Here is a 15106-nt window from a genome sequence, read left to right on the forward strand (position 1 = left end):
GCTGATTAAATCCTGAAATTATTAGCATGGGCTAAATTGAGAGGAAGGCAAGGAATAATGATGGGCTTTGGCAGCTCTACCAACTGTTATTGTTCTTTTGGATTGAAGCATCTACAAGAAGACATTAAATTAATTGATTGAATTGATTAAATGTTAGTAGTAGATTAAGGAGAGAAAGAACTAGATGTGGAAGGGTAGTTATGAGCAAATCCGATTTAAGGAAAACAAATGCCTTGTTATTCAGTTTGACTTTGATTTGCTTGGTTAAGGTTGAGTCCCCATTATTTCATGTGTATGGCTGCATTTCTAATGATAGCAAACTAACCCTTAGGATCATCAACCAAAGAATAGACCCCTGCTGTAAAGCCAGATGCTGGTGTTACCTTCCTTCTCCTATTTTCCCCACCACAGCAACCCTGTGAGGTAGGCTTGAGCTGAGAGAGACTGGCCCAAAGTTACCCAGTTGATTTTCATGGCTAAAGCAGGACTTGAACTCATGGTCTCCTGCTTTCTAACCACTGTCTGGAATAACAATAGAACACCTAAAATGCAGTAGGAACAAATATATGAAGAGTGAATAGTCTGAGAGGAAGAGGAAGATTCGAAAAAAGTTTTGATGGGATGAAATTGATGAGATCCTCAAAAAAGAAAGAAGTCAGAAGATTAAACCACAAATGACAATATACAAAGGGGGTTTGGATATAGATAGAAACAAGGATAGTTTGCAAAAAAAGAAAAGTATGGTGAAATACTCAGAGGAGTTGGTAAACAAGATTCATTATATTGTCTCTCTCTCACACACACACACACACACATACACACACACATACCTTCCTTCCATTTCTTTTGCTTACTATTTCTTGCTCTCTTTATGAACTTTGCAACTTTACTTATCTGAAAAAGAAATAATATGGTTGATATGTATGTGTGGATATCACAAAGTTTTGGTTTATTGTGGATATGTAGATTTGTATACTACTTGTATTCCTTTTTGGATGTTGTTTCTGTACTCTGTTCAGCAAATATTTTTATAAGGAACTATATAAAGTATAATAAAATATCATGCCAGGAGCAGGAAACTTGCCTTTCTTCACTCCTTTATCCATCCTACAGTGTCACAAAGATCAATTCTAAAATATTATAGTATGACCAAGAAGGGTCTAGGACAGTGGTCAACAACCTTAAACAATCAAAGAGCCATTTGGACCCCTTTCCCACAGAAAAAAAAACACCGGGAGCCACAGAACAAGCACATGTAGTGAATTAAATGTTCTGTTTTCTTCTGAAACTTTCCTTTTCTTGGATTTATCTATGACTGGCCTACTGGGGGTCAAAAAGCTTAATAAATTGTGCATCGGTGGGTGTTGCACATTGGCGGTTGTAACGCATATTTTGAGCAACAGGAAGCCTCAGCAGAGGGATGAAAGAGCCACATGCAGCTCCAGAGCCGCGGGTTGCTGACCCCTGGTCTAGGACAACTCACTGTGGCCAACTTGCCAATGGCCAACTTGCTGCAGGACAACTCACCGCAGGATAAGAGTTATACTAATATCAAAGAAATGGTGGAATAGAATCATTAAAGAAAGGATGCCAAAGGAGGAAGAGAATGAAATGTGAATGACAAAAAATAAAATAATGTCTTAATTATTTTAAATAATTAAATTGAATTGTTGAATTATGCTGTGTCAAGTTATACCATAGCGAGTTGGCCATGATGAGTTGTCCCACTGCGAGTTGGCCATGGTGCGTTCTGCAGTGAATTGACCATAGCATGATGGCCATGGCAAGCTGGCCACGGAGAGTTGGCTGTGGTGAGTTGTCCCATTCTATGAGCAGGAAAATGAATATTGACTCGGACATTATATGGTAACCCACAGAATACTTTGGACAAAGTGATTTTTGTTGTTTTCTTTGCAACTAAGGTACTGAATATTTGTTACATGCCATAAAAATGCTAATAGTGATAATTCTAACTCTTTTATTCTGAGTACATGCATACTGAGATTTGTCTCTTTCTATTTCCATTTTTTCTTCTAGCCACTTCTACATCTACTACTGGGACAAGTCATCTCACAAGATGTGATGTGAATAAGAAAGGCTACTGTGTAAATGGGGGTGAATGCTTCATGGTCAAAGATCTTCCAAACCCAAGATATTTATGCAAGTACGAGAATCTTTCCAGTGAAGCTACAGTATTTATTGCTTTAATACATGTTTCATATGGTAACACTGTTTAACCTAAAGAATATATGTTATGAACTGATGACAGCTTTTTTTATCCTCCAAAATAAGAGTTAAACACCATCCCAAGTCATTTCCCGTGTTTCCAAAACATGCAGATACCATTGTGTGTATGGTTTAAATTAGATTAAATCCATATATAAAATTCTTCAGCCAAAAAACGAATAACAATCTGTTAGACACAAAACATCACTTTTTTTTCAAAAAAAAAATTCCCCAATATATTAAAATAAAAGGACCACTATTTTGTTGCCCAATTTTCTTCCAGATGTATTGGACCATCATGCTCTGTTGACATGGCCAATGACTGCATTTCATAAAAATTATCAGACCCATAAGTCAACATAGCTGGAGTGAACCAGTTTGAAAGACTACACAAAATGAATCTTTGGTTTGACTAGATATTGTTCATATGGTAAAAGCATTCAAAAATTTTAATGTTATTTATGCATTTATTTGGAGAGAAAAAATCATGTTTTAAATTAAAACACCATTTACAAAATACAAATATGAAATATACACGTGCATATGCTTTCTCTCTTTCATTAAAACAAGACGTTCTGAAATTATTCCATAATATTTGCTAGATCAATGACCTGTGACAGCTTACCATTGTGGTGGGGCTTGCTACAATTGGTTTTCCAATATTTTTCAAGCTGAAAGTTGTTCCAGAAACATTGCAACATAAGCACATACTCTGTGAACAATTAGATAATTAATTGGATGGAATTCTAAAATGTCTTATATTTTGGCTGCATCAAATAAAGATGGCTTATCTTTTATAATTGCTTTATGAAATGCAACTGAGAGGGGAGAAAAGCTAAAATATTCTATTTCTTTTTTTAGAAGCTAGATCCCAGAGTTTAGTTAACCTTGGTACTATAGTACCATATCCATTTTCCTCTATAATCCTGATTTAACATGATGTAAATGCAGCTGTTTAATATTCATATTATCAGCTTCACACCAAATTAAGAATACAATTGCTTCTTAATGGAAATTCTTACATTCCTTTGTTTTCAATAGCCAAAGAATGTGTTTGAGCACAATTGGAAATTATCAAGTGCTTTCCATTTCATACCATTTCTACTGTATTTCTCATAATAACATTCAAGTCCTGATATCATTATAATGCAAGAATGGATAAAGCAGAAAGATCAATTTCATTCAGATAAAATGTCATCCTAACCCTAGTTAAAATGTTCAGACTGGAAAACAGATTTGACCAGTGAAGTGTTATAAAGACCACATTGAAGAGAAATATGGGTCTAGTTTTTGACAAGCAAAAGTCCATGAGGAAGCCCAGTTCACTTAACAACCGTGTTACTAATTTAACAACTGCAGTGATTCATTTAACAAATGTGGCAAGAAAAATTGTAAAATGGGATAAAACTCACTTAACAAATTTCTCACCTAGCAACATAAATTTTGGGTTCAATTGTGATCGTAAATTGAGAACTACATGTACAGTGTTTTGATACAATTTGTCCTAGAAGGGAAGGATTTAGATATTTCTGTTTTTGCTTTAATAATAAATTCATATTTATTATATATGATTTACTTTTTGAAAAGCAAAGCAATATTTCCTTAAACTGAAATGCAAACCATAACATTTCAGACAATTTTTCTATTATCAAACACTATCCGTTTAGATGTCAATTTGGGATTCTAATGTCTTTATAGCCAACAAAGTTATCAGTAAAATAGCTGATATTAAGAAAAATTCCTAACAACTGAAAACTCTAATTCTAATTCATATCACACAGTCATAATCATGTCATTGTTTTACTAATGTCAACCTTAGTCTTCAAGCGTTGAGAATAATTAATACAGTGTTGGGAGGTCTTAAACATGTAGTCAATGTGTAATCAACACTGCTACAGTGTTGTTTGTGATAGTCACTCTTGCTTTTATAACTTTAAAAAAAAAAAAACTTTTATTAACCAAACCACATGTTTTGCTATTTTCAGAAATAATCAGAGTTTGAAAGTGGAGTTCTGGTTGGGTTAGGAAGAGAGAACGCAATTTGTTTTGCGTTTTTGGAAAATTAATTCATGCCCACCAATTATCGGGATCCATAAATAATGGTGCTATTTACTCAAAAGGAACTCTTGGTATTGGTATTCCTAAAACAGGACACATTTTTTACAGGACATTCTGGTTTATTTACTAATAAGGCCTTTCTGAAACTTTCACAAGCTAGATCGGTGATCAAATAGATTTTTAAAAATCTTAGCATCTCTGATTTGAAGAAGCCCTTCTGAAAAATAACATTTGACACATACAGTCCAATAACATTTGCTGTACTTCAGCAAAATAATTTCAAAGTGCCTTAAATACTATACTAGTTTGATCAGGGTATATTTCAAGTAGACTGTGACTACTATATAGGACTTAGAAAAACATGTTTGGGAGAAAATGATCCTTCAATGTTAAGCTTGAAAAAAAATGTTGTATACTTTTAAAATCCCAACAACTCCATTTATAAAAACAGTAACCTGTGACTCATCCGTGTTACTTATTGAATTTTCAAATAATGGCACTTTTCTCTTTATGCAAGGAGGGGAAAAAAGGAATGATCCATTGTCTTTTTAGATTTTTTTTAAAATAGATAATTGAGATTGGAAAAGTTTAAAAAAAACAAAATATTTAAAAAGAGATTGAATTTGGATTGCATTCTCTCTTTCAATATGACATTTCTTTTCATCCCTTGGATTCAAAATAATGCTGAACAAAAGCAATGAAATCTAGTTCAATTCTAGTGGGGATTCTTTTCTGTTTTTTTACTCTATAGCAATAGCTATAGCAGTGATAGCAATAAAAAAACACATTTTCTCTGACAAACCCAATGTGGGCCACTGTAACCTTTCCCAATGGCTTTGAACTTGTGTCCTAAAGAAAGTTCAATAATCCCCACCATTAAGTTACATAGCATTTTATAGATGAGATTTTCTTCTCTCTCTTTTTTTCCTGCAAGGATATGAACAATATCCTTTGCTGTTTCAGGAAAATTGGGTGCATGATGGACCTTTGACTATGCTGGCTAATTAAAACCACCAGACGGAGATTGTCTAAATGGACAGAGGAAATGATAAATGCTTCCTTGTAAGATTATAAATTACCTGCAGTATTAAAGGACAATACAATTAGAACATGTTTTTAAAAAACCATTATGCCTATTTCTCTTTCCTATATTATTATATTCCTTTTTAAATAAACTCCATTCAGACCAAAGTATTTGAATGTGTACTACAGTCCCAATTTCACATATTTTTGGATTAAATAATTAATTAGACCAAATTAATGGTGGAATATCCACACTCGTGGAAAATATGATATTATAATCTGCCAACTGGTATAAATCACATCAAAGTAAAGACTCTTGAACTAAGAAATCAACTTTACCTAGAAACTGAACTAAATTAATAGCTTTTTTTTTAATGTATTTGTTTTGCTGACCATTCTTTGTTTTATAAGCATTAAAGACATGTTTAATCCTTGCCAATCTGCCAGAAACTATTAAAATCTTATAACCCCTCATTTAAATTCTTGATCTATATCTATTACAGTTTAGATTCTGGTCTTGAGACTTAACTGTAACCAATTGAAATGTTCATACATACATATATACATGCATACATACCCATTATGCTATTCCCTTTGAGTACAACACAGAAAAGACCAATAAACAGTGACCCAAAGGAATTAAACACATGAAACAAAGAAAAAGAAAAGCATATAGATATTTCTTCCATCATGGATGTAGTGGAATTTCATCTGAAGAATTAGGTGTAGAGGTTAAAGAATCTTGAAAATGCATCTAATGCAGCGTCCTTGATAGAATCAAAAAGAGCATTTTGGGAGCAGAGCACTCCTATATGATGAAGGCTCCCAGTTTTCTCCTGAGCTAAATTCAAGTCCTGTTGCTTAATTTCCAAGAGTTTACATCCTCTGAGGAATTGCTTGTTTCAATATGAGTCTGTTTGATCTTTACAGAGGACTTTTTATTACCAATTTTCCTGAGACATGGGTACAAATCTCTTTTCTTTAGCTAAAGCTTGGGAGTTTCTTCTTGAAGTCCTGTTTGGCCAGTTTGCCTCCTTTATTCTGAATAATATTGAGGATCAGCTTTTCTATTGGACACTAATAATAGAATAAATTTATTTTTGCGTCTGATTTTATACTGTTCTTGCAACTCGTAGTATTATATTGTTGTTTTGACATAATGCTGCCCAGAGTCCATTTGGCTTGGCCAAGTAATAAATTTAAATAAGAAAGAAAGAAAGAAAGAAAGAAAGAAAGAAAGAAAGAAAGAAAGAAAGAAAGAAAGAAAGAAAGAAAAAAAGAAAGCCAAATAAATATTGCATTCTACTATTTCATCATTTATTTTTTATTTGAAAATATTATGCTCTGCTTTGGTAGTTTTGTAGTCCAACTATAACATAAAAGTCCATGTTTCTGCATATTTATTAAAATATCAATGGATATGGCAGTAGAGAAAAAGATAATATCTTTAATTGATCTTGCCATCAGAATAAATGCTGAAAGCACCAATGAATTCATGGTACAGCATTCTAGAAAGAGAAACATCCCCTGAAAATTTGACATCAGGATTACTTTCTTTGATTGTATGTTTTAGTTTTGATATTTGTGGTTGCTTTTTTTGGTGACACAGAGTTTGTTTAAATAAAAATGCAATGCTTTTGTCATCCATTTTCATTTTAAATTCTTTCTCCAAGGTCTTTTAGAGGAGTCTCATGTGCCATAGAAACAGAATAGGATTTTTTCTACCCCTCGGTTCTTCTCTTTTTAAATTGTGGATCACGTTTTTGCCTTTAGGTGTCAGGATGGATTCTCTGGACCACGATGTACTGAAGTTGTACCCATGAAAGTCCATAAATTGCCAAAAAGTCCACAAAGTATGTTTTAAAATAAGATGAAATGTTTTTTCCCCAAATTACAGCAATCAAAATCGCTATCATTTGATGTTTTCATTCTTCAGTTTAAAATGGGATCTTTTTCTTTTGCCTTTGACCATTCTGTGCAGATTTGACAGCACCAAACACCTATTATTGTTTTGGTAATTGCAGCAATTTTTTATTGTTCTGGTTGTCATTGCAAGTATTCTTATCTGGAATCTCTGAGGCTTTAGCCTTAATTTTAAAAAAAAAGTTGGCTAGTGTAAACATGGCATTCAAGTTCACTGACTAATGACAATAATATCAAGTTGTCATTTCAGGTGGTGTACTTTTATATTTACTAAAATTAATCACCTTCCTCCTTAAATTGGTATTTGTGAAGCCATTTTTTTTCCTCAAAACTTTTTCAGCCTCTTGGCAATAAGAAACAGGCCCAATTTCTGAAGATGAATCCATCAAAGTTCTGGCTGCAGTCACTCAAGGAGCCTCTTAGCATATAATTGCCTCTTTTTCTTTTTCTCTGTTTTCTCTTTCTTTTTGTTTTTGTTTTTACTCTCAGGTGCCCAAATGAATTTACTGGTGATCGTTGTCAAAACTACGTAATGGCCAGCTTCTACAGTACGTCCACTTCCTTTCTGTCTCTGCCTGAATAGGAGCATGCTCAGTTTGGTGCTGCTTTAGTCGCATCTTTCCTCAGATTTTCCTTTGTTACTAAATGGATTCCATGAACCTTAATCTTGATTGCTTCTGCCTGTTTGCATGGTAATGATTGTCCAAGCAATGTCGAAACTTCAGCAAAATTGGAATAATAAAAATGAAGGGGGGGATGGTATTGATTCTAATTAATAGCTGTTCAAGGAGCTAAATATGAACATAAGGCTAAATATCATTACAAAGCTGTAACTATCCAAATCTAATCCAAATAAGATATTTCTGAGCAATAGTCATGGAGGAAATTGGATATAAAACATGATTACACCCTCCTTTATCAAATATAATCAATAAATAGTGCTGAAGAATATGTGGACTAAGGACAATGGTTCTAGTTAATTTTTTAAAAATGCCCAACTTAACATAAATAAGAGAATGCCATTTATATGGCATACATGTCACAATTCAGATTTATATATTGAATTGCAAGATTAACTGATTCTGATTAACTGAATGTTAATATATTTTGCTTTGCCCTCATAGCAAATGTTTAGTAGGGTTCTAAAGAGCTATTTTAGAGCTACCCAAGTACTTGGGCAGACCCAATGAGATTTTGGAAAACAACGATCTTTTGTAGTCTGATTTCCTATAGAAATGTTATAGACTCTATCTCCCCATAATTCATAACCAGTAAATCCAAATCTAAAACTGGCCATGAGATTATACGATGTGAACACTTAATGACTGCAGAGTTTGCCATAGAGATTTCTTACAGCTCTATGCATATCCAAATATTTTTGATTAAGTTGTCAGTGGAATACTAATGCTTTAAGAGTGTCATGTTCATTTAATACAGTGGCGTCCCTTCTTTAAACTCCTGAAGAAGCCTGAACAAAAAAAAATAATTAAAAAATGACCTGCTTTATTGAGTAGCAGAGAGAACCTGTTTTTGCACATGGCCCAAAGCATTTCTTTCAAATCATTTTTGAAATGTGCAGAGCCCTACAAAACAGTCCTTGATGGTTTATTCAACAGCAGTGAAAAATGTCAGCTGCTTCATGATGATCCTGTTTAATTTCCATTGGCAAGGTAGTATGCATCAGTCATACAGTATGGGTTACATTTTTCATGTCTGTGAAAAAAATATATGAATAATTTATAACCATCCTAAGCACTCAGCTTCTAAATTAGAAGCGATTTCCCAAGGAGGGGTTTTTGAATTAATATTTCCTGTTATTTTTCTTGTGTTAAAAAGTCAATTAGTAAAGAGCTTGTTCTTGATATTTTCATTACCCAAATATATTTGAAAGAATTTTGTAACTTCTTTTCTATTATATAAAATCTTCAGGAACCAAGAATAAGTGAAGGCATAATATGAACAGGAAGTCTCTGCTTATCTAGAATAACAATTTAGCCCTTTATTTGTAGATAGATAGATAGATAGATATATCTGAACGCTAAAAAATTCTGGACTTCTTAAATATGTTTACATATCATGATAACCCTTTTACCTAATAAATATATATACCAAAGGTCTCTTTTAAAGCCTTAATAATATATTAAGTGAATATATATTTGCATCCCACAAGAATAATCCAAAATGAAACAGTTCCAAATAATCAGATATAAGTACAGATATACAAAAAAGGGGGGGGGGTTGTTTTTGTTTTGCTAATTAGTATAGTAACTTCAAAGTTACATTTATGCAGTGGTTTGCCTGTATATTATGTGAGTAGCTGTAAAATACCTAATGAGGATTTATTTTATAGTGTAGTCTAAGATAAAATGAATACCAAAAAAAAATAGACAAAGTAATGCTATAAATTGTAGTTACTCCTGATACAAATAACTTTTTTAGAAAATTGCCAAATTGCTTCTTGTATATTAATCCCATCAATAACTCTTGCAACATCACAAAATTTAATTCTCAGTGGTTTCCAGTTCTAAGACATATAAGTAGTCCTCAAATTATGTCCATTCACTCAATGCCTCTTCAAAATTACCATGGTGCTGAAAAAATGGATTTATAACCCAATTTCAAAGTTCCAGCCATTGCAGCATCCTCATAACCACGTGATGAATATTTGGGGCAGCCCACTATTATGATCAACCTCATGTGGCACCATCCTCTCTAATTGCCACCTGGGGCGCCTGCTCCTTAACAATCAACTGTGATACCCACCATCCTGCCTTTTAATTGCATTCCATATACAGCCAATTAAGATTAGTTTTGAGGATAAATTTTACCTTATCTTGTTGGCATTCAACAAGCAGAGGTCCACCAGTTTCAGGCAACATAGAAATCTCCTTTGCTGCAAAACAGACAGTCAGCGAAATTACTAAAAGTAATTTTTACTTGGTTCAGGCTTATCTACCTTTGAAATTAGAGGTGGGGGTGGGGGTAATGCGGGGTTCCTAAGGAGATAATAGAATAAGTCACTATGTTCTGTCCTACAGCCAAATTATTTTGGATTTTAAATTGTTTCATTACAATTTTGGTAACTTCATTAACTTCATGCATAGTTGATGATGATAATGGGGCTCAACTGCAAAGCACTACAGAATGGAGCTTAGGGGTATGACACATGTCTTCATAGGCAGAACTGCCTAAACAAACAAGCAAAAAGAAAAATTACAAAGCTGCTCCCACCACTCCCGACTCAGTGAAAACGTAGTCTCAGAGTTTTAACAGCAAAGTACAAGCAAAGTGCTATCACTTTGCTATTTATAGGCTGTGTCCCTGTGTGATAATTATTTAAATAAGCTATTATAAATTTTAACATTCAGGGCAGACATAGCAAATAAAACCATAGTAGCTAAATAATACTGTGAGTGTATGGAGTAATATATTTAGCACTGAACTTATTAGCAAGCATGACTGAGACTTTCAAAATCAAGAGAACATATGAATTCCAAATGTTAATTGGAATGTTTTGCATTTATTCTGGAGTTAGAATAAGCAGTGCATGTTCCTTATGCATGATTTTTGCTACCAGAATGAATGAATGAGCAAACGAATGAATAAAAATTCAACTTGCCATTCAATTATTTCATATATAAGCCGTTTGAAATTAGTGAATTTATCTGAAATCCATCTGGGTTGTCTATCTTACCTGTGAACTACCATATGCAATAATATTTGTGCATGAGCATGTCACTAATTCTACTGAAACTTCTATGCAACTGTAACTAATATGTATTGTTAGTAGTGTTCATGTAGGCAAGTAATACTGGCTCTTAAGTATGTGGGAAAACCTATGTATTTTATTTAACCCTTAAAATATAACTGATTGTACACCGCTGGGAATATTTTAACCTATAAGAAGTGAAAACAAATAGAGAATATATGCACCTATAGAAAGGAATTAGCAATAAATCCTGAGTAATAAATACAGCAGTTATAGTTTGATACAAGAATTAAATAACATAGCAAAGCTGTGAGTAATCACTGCAAGTTTTATAGTCAGCAGTCTAATATTATCATTTATTTTTTTAAAAAAACATAATCCATGCATTATGCACATTCCCAATATTGCAATGAAGTAGATTTTCAATCCATATTAGTCTGTCTACAATAGTATCAAACGATTTGAATGAACTAAAGATACAAATAATTCTGTACTTTAGCTGAAGTATCAATATAGTTTCATTGTAACAAATTATGCTGTCTGAATTAATTCCAGAAAATTCAGTAGCTACAACTCTTATATGGGAGGTAGGCATTTGCAACTACACACAGTCCCTTCTTAGTCATTATCTGCTGCAACGCCATTGTTTTTTGCTCCCACTTCTATTAGAAAAAGAAGGAAAAAAATTCACTCGTAAGAGTCAATATTGTTATTATATAGTATTCTGAAACTCATAATGTTTATACATCATTTTATGGTTTTACAAAGTTACTTGTAAATCTGCCTCTGATCAGACTGATTCTCACTTTTTTTCCTGAGTCTTAATAACATACAACAATTTCAGTAATTCTTCTCATTGCTATTTATGATCTAAGAAGCGTTCCAAATCAGTTTTAAAATCGCAGAAGAGGCTACTACCACTTCAGGTACAGAACGGTGTAGATTTATACTTTGTCCCCACTAATGTGAGCTTGGAGTAGACTAAACTTAAGTTTTCCTGCAGCAGACTAAAGCAGTGTTTCTCAATCTCACCAAATTTTAAGATGTATAGACTTCAGTTCCCAAAATGCTGACTAAAAGTCCACACATCTTAGTTGCTAAGATTGAAAAACAAGGAACAAGGTAGTTTTATGTATAGCAAGTTCCAAGATTAGTTCCCTGCTATGGATCATAGCTATACTAAGGAACATGTTTTATATGGGGATATTTTGGACCTGAAATGTGACATAGATGATATAGTAAACCCAGATACTTCAGTAATATCTTTAAGGGTTAAAATACATTGGTGAAGTCATCATGTTATTTAAATTATATACAGGTACCATTGTGTGGTTTGGTTTAGAGCCAATATTTTTCTAAATAGTTTTTTAAAAAGAGCCTGTGAAAGCTTACATGAGCTCTGCCCTATTAACCTTATGGCATTTGTCCTGTCTCAGTGTGCAAACACCTAATAGGTATAATATCCATGTGCAATTTGTTTTTTTCAGTAAGGTGTATTGCTCTTTTCTGAAACTATTTTCCCTTTTCTTTCTTTTTATGTCAACTTTCTGCATTGGCAGAACATCTTGGGATTGAATTTATGGGTATGAACCAATCATTCCTTTTAGCTTGCTGAAAAATTGAAAACTTTTTTTTTTCATTTCCTCACCTTCAATTCCTAACCAACTTCCTTGTGCTTCAAAAGGGATCATACAGCTATAACAGCCTTTGCCTGCTCCCTATTTACACTTAACTCAGCTCTCATAACCGTACGCCTTGTGTGTTTGTTTGTGTCTGTTTGTATAGCTGTGAGAGAGACCATCTTTTGCGACCTTCTGAGGAACTAAATCAATGGGGATTCATTTAAGAATCATGATAGTAACTTAAAAACTGCAGTGATTCACTTAACAACTGTGGCAAGAAAGGTCATAAAATGGGGCAAAACTTACTTTAAAAATGTCTTGCTTGGCAATGCAAATGTTGGGTCAATTGTGGTCTTAAGGTCTACCTATACAATGGGCAGAAGAGAAAAGAAGGTGGAATACAGAGAAAGTGGGGCACTATAAAATGTGAAGACCAAGCTATGGGCCTTCAGGATTAGGATTTGTTTTTCCAGTTCTAAGTGAAGAGAAATGGGGACTGAACCTGTAATTAATTATTTCAGAGCTACAGTCCTTTCCTTATTATTCAGACCAGAAATATATTTTGAGGTTAAAGAGATGATATGGAAAGGTCTGTTCTTACCACATGACCACTTTTGACCTGTTGCCTTCATCTCCTATTTTTATTCAATTGAATGCTGCTTCAAACTCTAAATTAGACCTTATTCAGGTCTTAAATTTTAACATCTAAACTGTTTCGGCTAGAAATGATTTTAAAGTGGTGGTGGGTACTGACATCTTGTATTTCTAAACATAAGCTTACATGCCCATTGTGATGCTTCAGATGTGCAAGTATGAGTGAGTGGACATCCATTGGCAAAATAGTGGTGTTCTTCCTTTTATATTTTGCTCAGCTCTGGATGCTTTTGTTTCACTGCTGTTTAGGACTTCGCTATGATGCCCAGCCAGGATAATATATGTATTGATGTCACATTACATGCCTGGCAACATTATATTAAGCCCTTGTATGGCCTCATTCATAAAAAAAGGAAGGGAAAATGTAGCCTATAGCTAACACAACCATACTGACATATTTTTTCATAATTATTCATAATTATTTCATAATTATTCTACATTGCCAATTCTAGAACCTCACTATGTGGCAGGACTTTCCCCCGATGTCATATTATTGGCTATAAATCTCATGGTGCAGAGCAGTGGTGGGATTCAAATAATTGAACAACCAGTTCGCCTAGGGTCAGGTTGACTGTCGTGGGAGGCGTGGCTCATCCCCGTCCTCCAGCTCCACTGCACATGCAGAGTAAGCCTCCCGCGATGGCCAACCTGACCCTGAGTGAATCACTTGTTAAACCACCCTCCCCGGCTATCAAAGTGGATCCTGGATGCTTTGCTGCAATTGAGAAATGGGAAATGGAGCGGCCGGCACGAGGGAAGGAGGAGGAGCAGGGGAAAGAAAGGGGGAAAGCGGCCTTCTCCTTCCCTCACGCTGGTTGTTCCATTGCCTGTTTCTCCATTGCAATGCAGGCAGAGCCCAGGATCCACTTTGTTAGCAGGGGAGGTGGGAGTAATTTAACAACTGGTTCACCCAAACTAGTACGAACCGGCTGAATCCCACCACTGGTGCAGAGCTATATTAAAATATATATCCATACCAGCATCATGCTGCATGTGGCCTACAATAGAAGCCAAGTGGATTGAGAAAAGAGAATGTTGGTTTAGTAATGTGAATACATTCCTCGTATCCCATAGCATCTGCATAAATGCAGCCATTGGGAAGGAGACATAAAGTCTGCAAAAGAGGATGGGCTTGACAAGAGATTTTGCAAAAAATGCATATTATTAAAGTTCCAAACAAGATCACACAACTCAAGAGAGGATGAGCAGGACTATTAGCGATGAGGAGACTGAAAAAAAATGAGAGAACACTGAATAAGGCTCACCCTGTTTTTGCATTGCACTAAACATCCATAAAAATGTCACTAGAAAGGCACAATGCATCATCTCCATCATGTTATAGCACTGAAAAAAAACCCATATTATTATTATAGTTAATATAAAACACACAACTTGTGCACCCATCCTAGGCAGTGGGCAGGAGGGAAGCAGTCACACAACTTAAACCAATTAATGACTGATGCTATAAAGAGAATTCTGTTAACCCTTTAAGAACTGCATTATTCCCTATGTACTGGATTGTGTTTAGCATGGCTTTTGCTATCTCTGATTATATAGTAATAAGACTCCACTATTTGGCTAATCAATCAGTGCTTTCTGGAGAGCATAGGTTAGGAGTTATGCTGTATGTAAAATCCCTTTAAATTCCGCTTCAGTTCTTACTTTCAAGCATTTTTCTTATTCTTCCTTCCAGTTATCAAGCATGCTGTGCCAGGCCTATAGTTGACTTTTCAACTTCTAACCTTATATTTCCCTTTAGCTTCCTCCTCTTCCTTCATCTGTTCCTTCCCTTCTTCTTTCTCTCCTCTCCCTCTTCCCATATTTGTGTTTGTTTCAATACTTCTACTTCTTGTTCTTGGATTTTTGTTTGTATAATCATTTGAGCATTCTA

General features: G+C 34.4%; 1 protein-coding gene across 6 annotated transcripts in view; it reads left to right on the forward strand.

The window, feature by feature from the left end:
* The window catches only part of NRG1 (neuregulin 1), a 156783-nt gene that overhangs the window by 126541 nt on the left and 15136 nt on the right, over window positions 1-15106 (forward strand). For 2 of the 6 annotated variants that reach the window (XM_087886408.1, XM_034410680.3), the window contains 3 exons: window positions 2038-2164; window positions 7720-7778; window positions 12499-12522. In XM_087886408.1, coding sequence (XP_087742534.1) covers window positions 2038-2164; window positions 7720-7778; window positions 12499-12522 — 210 coding nt within the window. Of the gene's footprint in view, window positions 1-2037; window positions 2165-7080; window positions 7161-7719; window positions 7779-12498; window positions 12523-15106 lie in introns of all 6 variants that reach the window. The other 4 variants (XM_087886411.1, XM_087886409.1, XM_087886410.1 and 1 more) reach the window with 2 other exon arrangements.

This window comes from Pantherophis guttatus, chromosome 2 (genome assembly GCF_059756535.1).
Source record: "Pantherophis guttatus breed Tessera chromosome 2, ASM5975653v1, whole genome shotgun sequence".
Lineage (NCBI taxonomy): Eukaryota > Metazoa > Chordata > Lepidosauria > Squamata > Colubridae > Pantherophis > Pantherophis guttatus.